Genomic DNA, 12,378 nt, shown 5'->3' with positions numbered 1-12,378 from the left:
TGAATAACTGTATATTTTTTAAATTTTTTTTCTAGCTATATAGGTAAATAGACTATTTTAATATAAGAATATTGAAGATTTGATGCATCAGATATTTCTAACAGCTAATAGGGGGTCTGATACCGTAACGTCATTAGAATGTTGTAACGTCGATAACCTGGTTAATTTTTGGAGTTCATAAAATCCTAAAATATTTTGTTTTTAATCCAATACATGTATAAGGTATGAGTAACAATATGTGCCAATTTGCTATATATATGTTATAGGCTTTTGTGTAAAGTGTACATAACTGAAAAAATACCACTATTTTGAGCCTAGTTTTACCTTCAAAATACACGAAAACCCAGGAGCTTCTGGGGGCTTTGCCCCTTGGGCCCCCACCAGGGCTTTGCCCTGGACCCATGGGGGGCCTCAAGGCGGCCCCAAGACCCCCTGCCTCAATAATTTTATCCACGCCCCCCCCCCCCTAACTACAAATCCTGTATCCGCCCCTGGTACCTGATGGTTATACTAGCACTAGAATACTAAACTAAAATTGTCTGTATAAAAGTCTAATTTATGGTAAGAATAAAAGAAATCCGGATAATTTAGAGTTATCGAACTTTGCTGAGGATCAGGAGATCGTTAATGGAGTCATGATACAAACTATCTGGACAATGAACAATATTACATGTAGATCCTGTATAAATAAAATCCATTTCCCCCTGGATATTCTTATGCTTCTACACGATGATTTTATAGTCATATCAAATGTTGAGTACTGTAGTTCTCAAAACGATCCATAACAATTGTTTATCTATGGGGTATAAACCTACATCAAACTCTGAACCTCTTGTGAGGCCGAAGAATTGTCTTTGGGCCAAAGTCTTAATAATTATAAATAATCATCTGGCTGATTAGTTCCTGAGAAAAAGATTTTTAAAACTTTACCCTATATTCCTATGTAAAACTTTGACCATCCATTGTGCCCCACCCTACCCCCGGAAGTCATGATTTTCACAACTTTGAATCTACACTACCTGAGGATACATGTACTTCCACACAAGTTTCAGCTTACCTGGCTGATTAGTTTCTGAGAAGAAGATTTTTAAAGATTTACTCTATATTTTCCTATGTAAAACTTCGACCCCCCCCCCCCCAATTGTGGCCCCATCCTACCACTGGCAATCATGATTTTTACAACCTGAATGTACACTACCTGAGGATGCTTCTACACAAGTTTCAGCTTTCCTGGCTGATTAGTTTCTGAGACGGAGATTTTTAAAGATTTACTCTATATATTCCTATGTAAAACTCCGACCTTCCCCCCCCCCCCCCCCCCCGTGGCCCCACCCTACCCCCAGGGGTCACAATTTTCACAACTTTGAATCTACACTACATGCGGATGCTTCCACACAAGTTTCAGCTTTCCTGGCTGATTAGTTTCGTAGAAGATTTACTCTATATATCCCTATGTAAAACTTTGACCCCCCCCCCCCCCCCCTTTTGACCCAAAACCTACCCTGGGGGTCATGATTTTCACAACTTTGAATCTACACTACCTGAGGATGCTCGTACACAAGTTTCAGCTTAAATAATTTCCTGGCTGATTAGTTTCTGATCCACACACACACACACAGACAGATGTACCAGTAAACTTTGTAGATATACAAATAACAGATATTCAGAGATAAAATATTTTAATGCTATAAAATAACAGCTTCAGTACATAATACATAATAATTAAGAATAAATAAAAACAAAATCACATACACTATGTTCCCTCTAAGCAGTCCCTACCCCTACACACCAATCTCCCTGTTCTTTTTGATATTCTGCATCTCGTACATCAGCGAGTAAGTGGAGTTGAGCAGATCCTCGGTTGCTTTCTTCAGCCTGACCGATTCCTCCCCCACCCCCGGGATGTTGGAGCGCATGCTGTAGGGGAGGGTCATATCCTGGTATGAGGTGTACAGGCTGGACTTGACCGGCTTCAACTGGTCGGCCATGGAAGTGTCCCAGGCGTAAGGAAAGCTAGAGGCGATCCTCTCAGCATCAGTCAGGGTCTGTTAGACAAGAAAATAAAGAAACTTTACAGGAGAGAAAACAGTGAGTCTCTTCTAAAACAATATAAACCAGATATCAATCTTGAAATAATGTTGTTATTGAAATGGTTTTGGTTCACTTCAATATAACAGCCTGTAGCATTGGAAATGGATATAATGAAATAGACCCAAACACTTTATTATTGGTACAATACAGATTACACCCACTGCTTTGTGCATGCAAAATTAGTTGTGAAAATACTCAATACTGACTGGACTTTATGATTTAGTTTGCTCATATCCATTAAACTAGTACTTGCATGGATTTTTAATTGTAATTGTATTATTGGTTGGTGAAATCATTAATACCCATATCACCCTCCTAGCCCCCCCCCCCACCCCCCCCCCAAAAAAAAATCTTCTTTACATTACCTTTCCACACTTCGTAAACATTTCTTTCTGACATATCAGAGGTGGTGCATTTACTTTCTTTCCATCTTTTAATCTTTTAGTATGACTTTTTAAATCAATGTATCCAGTGTACTGATTAAATCTTTCATTTATAAAAGAGGTGCACAGAAATGTGTTGTTTTCATTTGCTAACATGGGTCATGATCCTGGTTTTTAACTGAAAACTTGACACACACACAAGACGTTTAGATTATAGATGTGCAATTTCAGGATTCTTGCTGGGGAAAATCAGTAAATGTAGTAAGGCAAGTTTGTCAGTAATAGCAAAAGTTGATATAATGATCTACCCTTTGTTACCTTTGTCATTCCTTCCTGTAAAATATCATCCAATAGATAGTATTGTCATGTACATCAACAATGGTCTTAATCTTTCTTTTATTGTGTTATTATTTGTTTTTGTCTGCTACTGTAGATTCCTTATTTTACTTGAGTACTTAATTCCACGATTCAACCGTTTTGCATCAAATCGCGAGAATATAAAATCGCAACGTAAAATTTTTATAATAATTTCATTTACCGGTACTTTACATTTGTTAAAAAAATAAAAGCGAGATTTCAAAATCCACAAGATGTGTTTCTTGCGATTTTACGCGGATATTAATTCCTCACATATAATTAGGAATCTACAGTATTTATTGCTAAATATTCTCTCTCTCTCAAAACTACTTACAGTTTGCATTTTAGACTTGATGCCCTTTGAAGCATCTCTCAGGCCGATGTTGGATGCTGTGGGAACCATAGAGGGCACCGAGTTTTCGTAGCCCTTCATACAGTGCTGAAAAATATCAACCAGGGATCTGAAGCATACCATTCCTACACATTAATTCTAATCATTCCGAGCACAGATCTGTCCTTACCCGAGATATAGAGAACGAGTCGGTGTCTTCTAAGCTCTTTCTGCGGTGAGGTTTGACACGGTGAGGTGACATCAGTGTGGATCTAGGGATACTGACTCTGTTCAATCATAAACAAATAGTTAATATCAATCTAACATGTTTAATAGTTGGAAATTAAAATGAAATATTTTTCGTCATGAAAATATATATATGCATTTCACTGGAAATCTAAATTTAAAAGAATACTATTTATACAAAACAAAAATTCTCCAAGAAAATTGATTTCACAAAAAACTTTTAATTTTTGACTTTGACAGAATGATTTTTACCAGATGATCTTAAGTGATTTTTATCTCATGCCTCTAAATGTCTTAAATGAAATCTCTGGGTACCTTACGATGAGATATTAACAGGCAGTGTTTGTACCTGACAAATCGAGGGTTCTCCTGCGTTGGTTTCTTTGCAGTCTTCCTGTCCTCGGGAGAGTCGATATCCTCCCCAGGAAGGAGGGTATTCCTCAGTGGTTCAGTAAACAGTCTGTCATTCACTATGTATGGCTTGACCTCTGTAACACAACAGCAAAATAACGATAGCTCTATAAACGGCAAAATAATGAGAACTCTATAAAAAGATCTATTTAATAAATATTTTATTCATCTGAAGCAAAATATAAACATAAAATGTCAGAGTGTTATATACTATTAAAACAAACTATCAAACATGACAATAAAGTATTCAATATCCACCAAAAAACCAGGAATAATAAGTCCTTCAAACCCCGCTGTATTGATTTATTAATTTATATGATTTAGGTGGAAGGAAATGATTAAATTCAGTATTTTAGATTGAGACTTTCCAAGATATATATACCTAAATTGTTTTCAGAGACGTAAAAAAACTAAAATGAAAATGAAATCATCAAATAAATCTCCCAACCAGTTCATCATTTTGTAAAAAAAAAAAACACAAAATGAAATAAACAGAAAAGGAAACAAAATAGATATTTGCACCAAAAGCATACTTACTGTTCTTTTTATGTGAACTACATCTACCCTTATTGTATTCTATAAATTTAAGATACATATCTCAACCAAAAGTATTTATCATGAAAATACATATTGAATACTGTGGAATTATTTTTATTCATTGGGGTCAATGTTTGTGGGTAGCCAAAGATGTCCTGGTTCGTGGGGACGTAATTTCATTGGTAGCAAGTTCTATTTCGTAAATAAATATTTAACAAATGCTTGTATATCCATTCGTTTGGATGTAAATTCGTGGGCAAGGGTTACTCATGAAAGCCACGAACATAAGTCCCCTACGAACAATGATGATTCCACAGTAACTTAATATTGTAATCAAGTTCATCTTTTATTACCTGATTTGCCTCTTAAATCAGATAGAACATACAGTTAGTGTAAATTAGCTAACAATTATGGTGGTTTGATGTTCTTGATTTATCATATTTTTCCACAAAATTAATTTAATTAAACCTATCGTGAATACACAATTTCAATTGAATTTACACAATTTCAAATAAACTGATTAAATTTTGATTTTCTTGGAGTGTAAAATTAAACTAATCACTCCTAGTTGGTACTTTTTTTGAGCAATTGTGGAATTAAAACAATTTACAGTATAGTATCTAAACGATATGAACAAGCACACAGTTCCATATTCATGGCATGTTCCCATACAAACTGCAGGGTTCGACATTAACCTTAGTCCGTTAGTCACAGACTAATTGATTTTGAGTCGGACTAACAAAATTTCTGTCTAATCAGTCCGGTTGGACTAATAAAAAAATCTGCTTAAAAAAATGTGTAAATTATCGATGTTGCAAAGCCACGGCAATATTGTCGACAACTTCCTGGAAAACGCTGAGTTTATTTTTACAGTAAATTAATATATGATACATTTTGGTGATTATAGAGTTACCGAGTGAAAACAACAGAGGTATGCAGGATGTTATGGGTGATTTGATAATTTTTTTGCCCTAAGGGTAGGTAACGAGCACACATGTTCACAACAACCCTGGCTTCGATAGAGACGCTTAGGTGTTTAAAAAAAAATAAACTGAAAGGTGAAAGGAAATTTCTTGTTGTTTAATTTAAATGAATTGTGTTTAAATCATTTGTCTTAAATTGCTTATTATTTATACCTGATTTTTAAAGAACCTAAATAACAAAAAGAACATGGTAGCTCAACGCCCTGATCTATTGCACAGATCTATTTTTAACATCTGTAATGGCGGCTTCTACCATGTACACGGAGATAATGAATACGCAGCTTCTTGCTATGTACTGAATAGTACAATACAACTAAGCCAGTGATTAACCTGTAAGAAAAAAAACATCAAAAAATTCCTTGTGATGTATGATACCCACCCCTTCTTACAAATTCTAATAAAAACAGTGTTTTTTATTAGACAAAATACGGTAATGCATTTCATTTATTTTTGACGGACTAATAAAATTGCCTGCGGACTAGTTAAAGTTAACAGACACTAGTCCGGCAGGACTAATGCATAAAAAAGTTAGTGTCGACCCCTGAACTATCAATTAAGGTTCAGAGTAGCAATGTACTTACTAGTATCCTGCAGTATTTCTTTGACAGGTTCTGGGTCTGACGACTCATAAAACAAGGACTCTGGTCCTCTGAAAAAAAAAAGCAGACACCTTGAACTGTGAACTTTAGACAGTGATGTGCTCAGTCAGTCCAGGATGAACCAATGAGTAGTTTTTGAATGGTTTTCAAAAACCAGTCATACATAATAGAAACCAATTTTTCTCCATCAATCAATGCCCTGAATACAGGAGACTGGAAAACTATTACATGTTTAACAGCATTCTCTTTCCACAATAGAGATACCGTATATCCAGTTTCAATAAGAAACTTTTTAAATCACAAAAAATGGCTGACACAAATAAAAAATTTACACAGCTTCCCCACTTTCGCAAATTTTGTGACACACGAAAAAAACATCATGATTAAAAAAGTATGTGGAGCATATGTAACAGTTTTATCTATAACTCATATCAAAGGCATAGCTTCCAAATTATCATAAAATCATTGCATGCAAATTAAAAGCTGATTGAAACTTACTCCATGTAAAATCTATTAACACATTCATCCCTATTAAGCCGTCTGAACTCTCTTAATTCGTCAAAGTAACTTTCTGGGTGATTAGTGGCACCCCGGTCATTGTCCAGTAGGGCCGCTATCCAGTCGTAGCCCAACAAATGGCGTGTCCCCTCGGGGTCAATGTCACTGCCTAGACTGTCCTGGGACGTCAGGAAGCTCACTCTGCTCAGAGACTAAAAACACAAAATTAAAAGTTGGTTCTTAAAGCTTGATTTCTGTGATCCAGGAATCCTATTGCAATAAAATAAATTTGGCATGTACTAATCAAATTTCTATTGCTGCTTACATTAATAATAATATGTAAGTAAAATGTAAACAATTACACATACATGTGTTAGATATGTATTTTAAGGAAAAAAGGTAAATTATGTTTCAATTGTTTGTTTTAGCATGTTCAGACCACATAATCTTTTTGAAAAAAGTCATCTTGTAGCCTTTTCTTTTCATTCTTTATAAATACCAACATAAACTAGAAGTACAAAGAGTGACCATCTTTAACAGAAACATACAATGTATATCCCTAACCTTTTGGAGACTTTTAGGTCCTGTAGTTTGAAGAATTGATTTTGGTTTGTAAGATTCTTGAATCAATCTTGCTGCCCTCTTATCATTTCCTGATTCTTGAAGTCTGCCATAGTATTGCTCAGGTTCTTCTACATCTACAGACTCATCTACACATGCCTTAGCAAAATCAAGTTCACTTTCATCAAATCTGGAGTAACTAAAATTCAGACCACTGTTCTTTGTCAAATCAACTAAATCTTCTCCTTCAACATGTACATTACGGTCAATAATATTTCTTTTATCCGATACAGCCTTGCTCTCTCTGTCTACTGATGACTTTTTTTTCCTGGTTTCATTTTCAACATCCCTCCAACTGCTTGCCTTTCTGTAAGGAATGCTAGGATCATAGATTTTTTCTTTCTTGCTGTCATCCTGCATCAAATCTTTGGACTGGAGGCCTTGTTTTGAATGACTTGTTTGGTGTAGGTTTTCTTTGTTCTCAAGTTGAATTTGCTTTGGTTTTGATATCTTTATTCTGGATCGTCCGTTTTCGTTGGATGTTTTGATGACTGTTTCTCCATCATGCTGTTTTACACCAAATTCTTTTGGTTGTGTCACGTGATGTTGGGATGTTTGAAAATCTCCACTTCTTTCATGTAATGAATTTTCTGCCTTGGTACTGTTTAACTTTTCCGAGGCACTGGTTGATAACATTTGCTGTAGTCTGCCTTGTTTTGCTTTTAATTTCTGCAAAAGCACCTTGCTCTGCTCTCGAAGCTTTTCATCTATGTCCATTATGGTTTTTTAAAAATTCTGTAAGATCAAGAAAAAACATAGCACTTAAACAATGAGAATAATATATCTTCATTCCTCATATCATATCTGACTGTCTGATATCAGAACCATTCTCTATTTTTTAAATCACTTGTCCGTCTGCTCGTGAAAAGATTTAAAAATAAAACAGGAAGCCCCATAGTAGTTCTTCTCAAAAAGATAACTATAACCTATGCATAAAAAGCAGAATCAGTATCATCGGTATTACAATGTGCCAATTTACGAGAAAAGGTTCCGTCCCTGCTACTTGTCCGAACAAGTCTGCCAGCGTGCTTGGAAACAACGAATACTGTCTTATCAATTACATTTCGCTTTAGCATGTAAAGAAGGGATGTTGCTTAACCAGATACAATAAAATATGATAATATTATTTACAAATAAAAAGAATGCAAACAAATCAGAGCTTACCAAAGAGAAAAATTGTCAGGTACGATCAAATGGTTTTACAGTGGCCGCCATACTATGCACATTGCGAACAACAAGTTGTGATTGGTTAAAACCAATATCTCGCGAGAACTGTCATGGCATCCTACAAACTGTTCCGCACTTTTCCAAGGAAGCTATATTCCCTGTTATGTATTGTTTTTGTTATTTTGATCATTTTATGGAGCTCAAAAGTTTTTAATTTGACTAAAAACATTAAAAAAGAAAAATTTCTCGTTAGAAGAGGAACTGTCAAGCATTTAAAGAACAAAACGAAAGACACTTTCATTCACATTGCGTCAAGGGAGACAACTGTCTTAAAGAGAAAGGAAGGAAATGTCAACATTGTGATCGTGATTAAAAATTCAAAGAACAACCCAAATTTACATCCAAAATTTAAAGTTCTCGTAGAATCCATTAGCAGGAAATCTTCCATATCTCTCTGTTTTCATGTGATTTGTGATGAGGATGGAAAGACAATAGCAACTTCTGTTATAGAAAGAGCCGCACCAACAGAAACACAGGTGATATTATTCAAGATTTGTAATCTAATTCATTGAAAAATCTGTCCTATTTAGAACACTGCTCCTGGTTCTTTTTTCTTACAACATGTTCAATGCCTGAATTCAAACTACATGTACATGTGTATCCACTTCTAATAATGTACAGGAAGGGGGGGGGGGGTAATGATAAAGACCGGGATTTGAACCTTGGTCCCTTTAATCTCTAATCAAGTGCTCTATCTATTAAGCTATCTGGCGTCAGTATTCAGTCTGGTCTGGTTTTTTTCCCTGACAGGATTTAACCATGCTGTCAGTTCCAGGGGTTGGCAAGTATACTGCAAACGTAACCGGATGGGAAAAATATTGACAAATCAGACTGGGATTCGAACCCAGGCCTCCTGAATCTCTAGTTAGGTGTTCTACCTAGTGAGCTTTACAATCTAATCTGACCATCACAGTTTCAATGAAAAGTTACCAGTTGGATAAGATATTGTATTATTATCTTCTCCCAACAAACTGAAAAAAGATACTTGACACAAGATGTTTTTAATATGTACAATTTTTTTAAAATCAAAATTCCTTTCCATTGTCATCTATTTAGTTTTGAACAGCTTTGAAAAAAAATTTTTATAAGTAAATTTGTCATAAAATGTCCCAATAAAAATCTTGTCTGTATTAGGCATACACACAATTTACATGTATTTCTAAATGTGGATGGAAGTGCTTTTCAACGAATGGGACAAGAGGTTTATATGCTTGGACAATGTAAACTCAGATTAATCTGAATGAAACGTATCAATTTTTAGATCACTCCTGATCTCTTATCTATAGGCTTATAGATTTTGTTTAACCATGAAATGGGCATTTCAATGATTCAAATAAGCTTATAATTAGCTACAAGGTAGTATAGTAGTGGATATTTAATGTATTTTTAATGGAATGTTTACATTTAAATAGTACAATTTTTCTATAAAAACTATGAAAAATGCCAATTTTGTAATACAATGTAATTGAGAAATTTACAGCAGAACCATGAAAGATCAATAAACCAATGTTGAATATCAAATCATAATGATAACAGAGCCTGAGAGTTGGTTGATAAAAGTGACTTATACACACATACACATGCTGAAAAGTGGTTGTTTTTTTTTCTTCAGATTATCATTCACGACATTACAATAATGACACAAAAGGTAAAGGAACAGATTTCTCAGATGCAGACCTTCTTCAGCCACAGTTCAAAATCTTACTATGGAGACCCACTGTTTTTCCTGTCCATAGTATTACACAGATTTATTCCTCTTGACAAAGTGATAATGCTGGATGTTGACTTGAAATTTGATGAAGACATTAGGCTGCTGTACAATATTTTTGATGAATTTTCAGAAAGATCTATCATTGGAATAGCTCGAGAGAACCAGCCAGTTTACAGACATTTATTTCATCAATATCGTGGAAAAAACCCTTCCACTAGAGTCGGCGCTCCGCCTCCTGATGGCTTGACAGGATTCAATAGCGGAGTTTTACTCCTAGACTTGGAGAAAATGAGAAAGAGTCAAGTGTATAATTCTCTGATAGATTCACCTAAGACACTGGAGACATTGACTCAAAAATATCTGTTCAAGGGTCACCTGGGAGATCAGGATTTTTACACTCTTGTTTCCATGGAACACGAGGATCTGTTCCACATCTTGCCATGTTCCTGGAACCGTCAGCTGTGTGTTTGGTGGCGGGATCATGGATACGGCCAGGTGTTTGATCAGTATTACACATGTTCTGAACAAATTAAAGTTTATCATGGAAATTGTAACAGTGACATTCCAACCTTACAGTGGGAAAGGCAGTAGATCTGTAGTTATTGAAATGTGATACATCTGTGCCATATGAGAGAGAGAGAGAGAGAGAGAGAGAGAGAGAGAGAGAGAGAGAGAGAGAGAGAGAGAATCTTATTTAATTTTATCTAATTTGCATTTGTGTACAGGTAATCTGTTTCATTTAAAGAAATATATAATAAAAAAATGAAAAAATAAATGAGAAAACCTGTAAAAAGTTTATATGAATTAATCTCTTAAACATGGACATTGATGGGTACCATATGCAGGCCTTTGACTCCCAGTCTGAATCAAAGTACCGAAGAACTGACGGGAGTTGATTTTATCGATGGTTATATATTTTAAAATCAATGATATGTTATTTTGCAAGACAAGTACAGGTAGTTTCTAATCTGTATTTGAATAACGCACATTTTTATAATATGAATTTTTGGACTTTTTCGACACAAGAATGTTGATAAAACCCCACATGAATCATGTTAAGTAATACATGTATTTAAACTTTTAAAGATAGAATAAAAATCAAACTATGTATCATTGATAGAAATATTTCTGGAGAATTTAAGGATCCAAGCAATATTGAACTCTCGTCTCGTTCAACCAAACGGTCGGCTGTCGCCGTTAATCCCCGACAAGCAAGAGAGACCTTCTGCTTGTCGGAGATTTACGGAGCGTCGAGTTGAACGAGATTATATTGAACTCTGGCGTAAGAATACATAAAACTACAAAAAGTATCTAAATTGTTCGTACTATTTTAAATCTGACTATTTTCAAGGTATTTATAAATATATTTCCTTGAAAAACAATGCTTTAGTATACATTATTTTCGAATTTATCAATTATTCTCAAGAACTAATTCTTGTCAGCGGCGATGATTTGTGCTTTGGTCCAAACACTGTTTCACTTTCGGTTTGTCAGAGTAACTGCATAGGAGAGTTGAATAAAATCAACTCCCAAAAAGGAATTGGAGGTATAGGCCTTCAACTAAGATGGGTACATGAGTTTAAAAAAATAATAATAGTTGGCCAATATTATTCAGTCATTACATGAACAACTTTGGGTGAAGGTAAGGGGCTTGTGAGTATTAATTAATTGGATCTAGAGGGGGTGGGGCCCCCTCTCTGGAAAACTCAAATTTCTTTAATTTACATAGTAAAATTACAAAAAATATGCCTTGGACCCCCCCCCCCCCCCCCGCAATATCAAATATCTCTGCCCCCCGCCCCCCGGAAAAAAAATATGTGGATCCGCGCTTGTTTGAAGGTGTTCAAATCTGACAGATGACCTCAGGTCACTTTTCCTGATACAGATGGGGAACATGTACAAGATTCCGGTTAAAATAATTCATCCATGTGACTTGAAGCACCTCACAAAATGGAAGGGAAAATTTCACAATGTGAAAATAGATTATTTAGAATATTTATTAAGCAATGATCTGAACTACGTGATATACATAAAGGGAAGTAAAGTCAGAGGTAATCTGAACCTTGTTTTGAATTTAAAAAGTGACCAAAAAGTACCGTAGTACATGTATTCAGTATTTATAAACAAATTCAAATCAATTTGGCATTGCTTCGTGTACATTGTAATACTTTCGCACACTGCTTAGTGAAGGGAGGTTGTGCACTTTTAAAGTGTTCATAATTTCAAAATTCATTCTCAATGTTAATATATGTGAAAGTCGCTTAAGCCATATAACAGAAAATTTCTGAAGAGAGCCCTAGAACAGGGGGGGGGGGGTATTTTTGGTAATTTCACGATGTAGAATTTTTGTATTAGTTTGAATTTTTCATAAGGTCTGGTCAGT

General features: G+C 35.1%; 2 protein-coding genes across 4 annotated transcripts; one reads left to right on the top strand and one right to left on the bottom strand.

Annotated features, from left to right (window-relative positions):
• Window positions 1–1,662: 1,662 nt before the first annotated feature.
• On the bottom strand, window positions 1,663–8,344 carry LOC105318730 (uncharacterized). Of its 3 annotated transcripts, none has more exons than XM_034481359.2 (9): window positions 8,222–8,344; window positions 7,001–7,792; window positions 6,437–6,648; window positions 5,921–5,988; window positions 4,357–4,395; window positions 3,758–3,896; window positions 3,353–3,449; window positions 3,166–3,270; window positions 1,663–2,045 (listed from the first exon to the last, which is right to left on the bottom strand). In XM_034481359.2, the coding sequence occupies exons 2-9, from the start codon at window positions 7,772–7,774 to the stop codon at window positions 1,782–1,784; spliced, it is 1,698 nt and encodes a 565-aa protein (XP_034337250.2). In that variant the 5' UTR covers window positions 7,775–7,792; window positions 8,222–8,344; the 3' UTR covers window positions 1,663–1,781. The 3 variants fall into 3 exon arrangements, with proteins under 3 accessions (XP_034337250.2, XP_011414277.3, XP_065934121.1); XM_066078049.1 differs by lacking the exon at window positions 1,663–2,045 and adding an exon at window positions 2,614–2,807; XM_011415975.4 differs by lacking the exon at window positions 4,357–4,395.
• On the top strand, window positions 8,335–10,760 carry LOC105318731 (xyloside xylosyltransferase 1). Its single transcript, XM_011415976.4, has 2 exons — window positions 8,335–8,760; window positions 9,897–10,760. The coding sequence occupies exons 1-2, from the start codon at window positions 8,335–8,337 to the stop codon at window positions 10,584–10,586; spliced, it is 1,116 nt and encodes a 371-aa protein (XP_011414278.3). The 3' UTR covers window positions 10,587–10,760.
• Window positions 10,761–12,378: the final 1,618 nt, after the last annotated feature.

This window comes from Magallana gigas, chromosome 3 (genome assembly GCF_963853765.1).
Source record: "Magallana gigas chromosome 3, xbMagGiga1.1, whole genome shotgun sequence".
In the NCBI taxonomy this organism is placed as follows: Eukaryota; Metazoa; Mollusca; class Bivalvia; order Ostreida; family Ostreidae; genus Magallana; species Magallana gigas.
This window is presented reverse-complemented; position numbering and strand designations above follow the sequence as displayed.

Coding starts and splice junctions, on each gene's coding strand:
- LOC105318730 (XM_034481359.2), bottom strand. CDS start 7,774: ATGGACATAGATGAAAAGCTTCGAGAGCAGAGCAAGGTGCTTTTGCAG. Junction 6,649..7,000: donor GACCTAAAAGTCTCCAAAAG/GTTAGGGATATA, acceptor TTGTGTTTTTAG/TCTCTGAGCAGAGTGAGCTT. Junction 3,271..3,352: donor ACTCGTTCTCTATATCTCGG/GTAAGGACAGAT, acceptor GATATTTTTCAG/CACTGTATGAAGGGCTACGA.
- LOC105318731 (XM_011415976.4), top strand. CDS start 8,335: ATGGCATCCTACAAACTGTTCCGCACTTTTCCAAGGAAGCTATATTCC. Junction 8,761..9,896: donor CCGCACCAACAGAAACACAG/GTGATATTATTC, acceptor TTTTTTCTTCAG/ATTATCATTCACGACATTAC.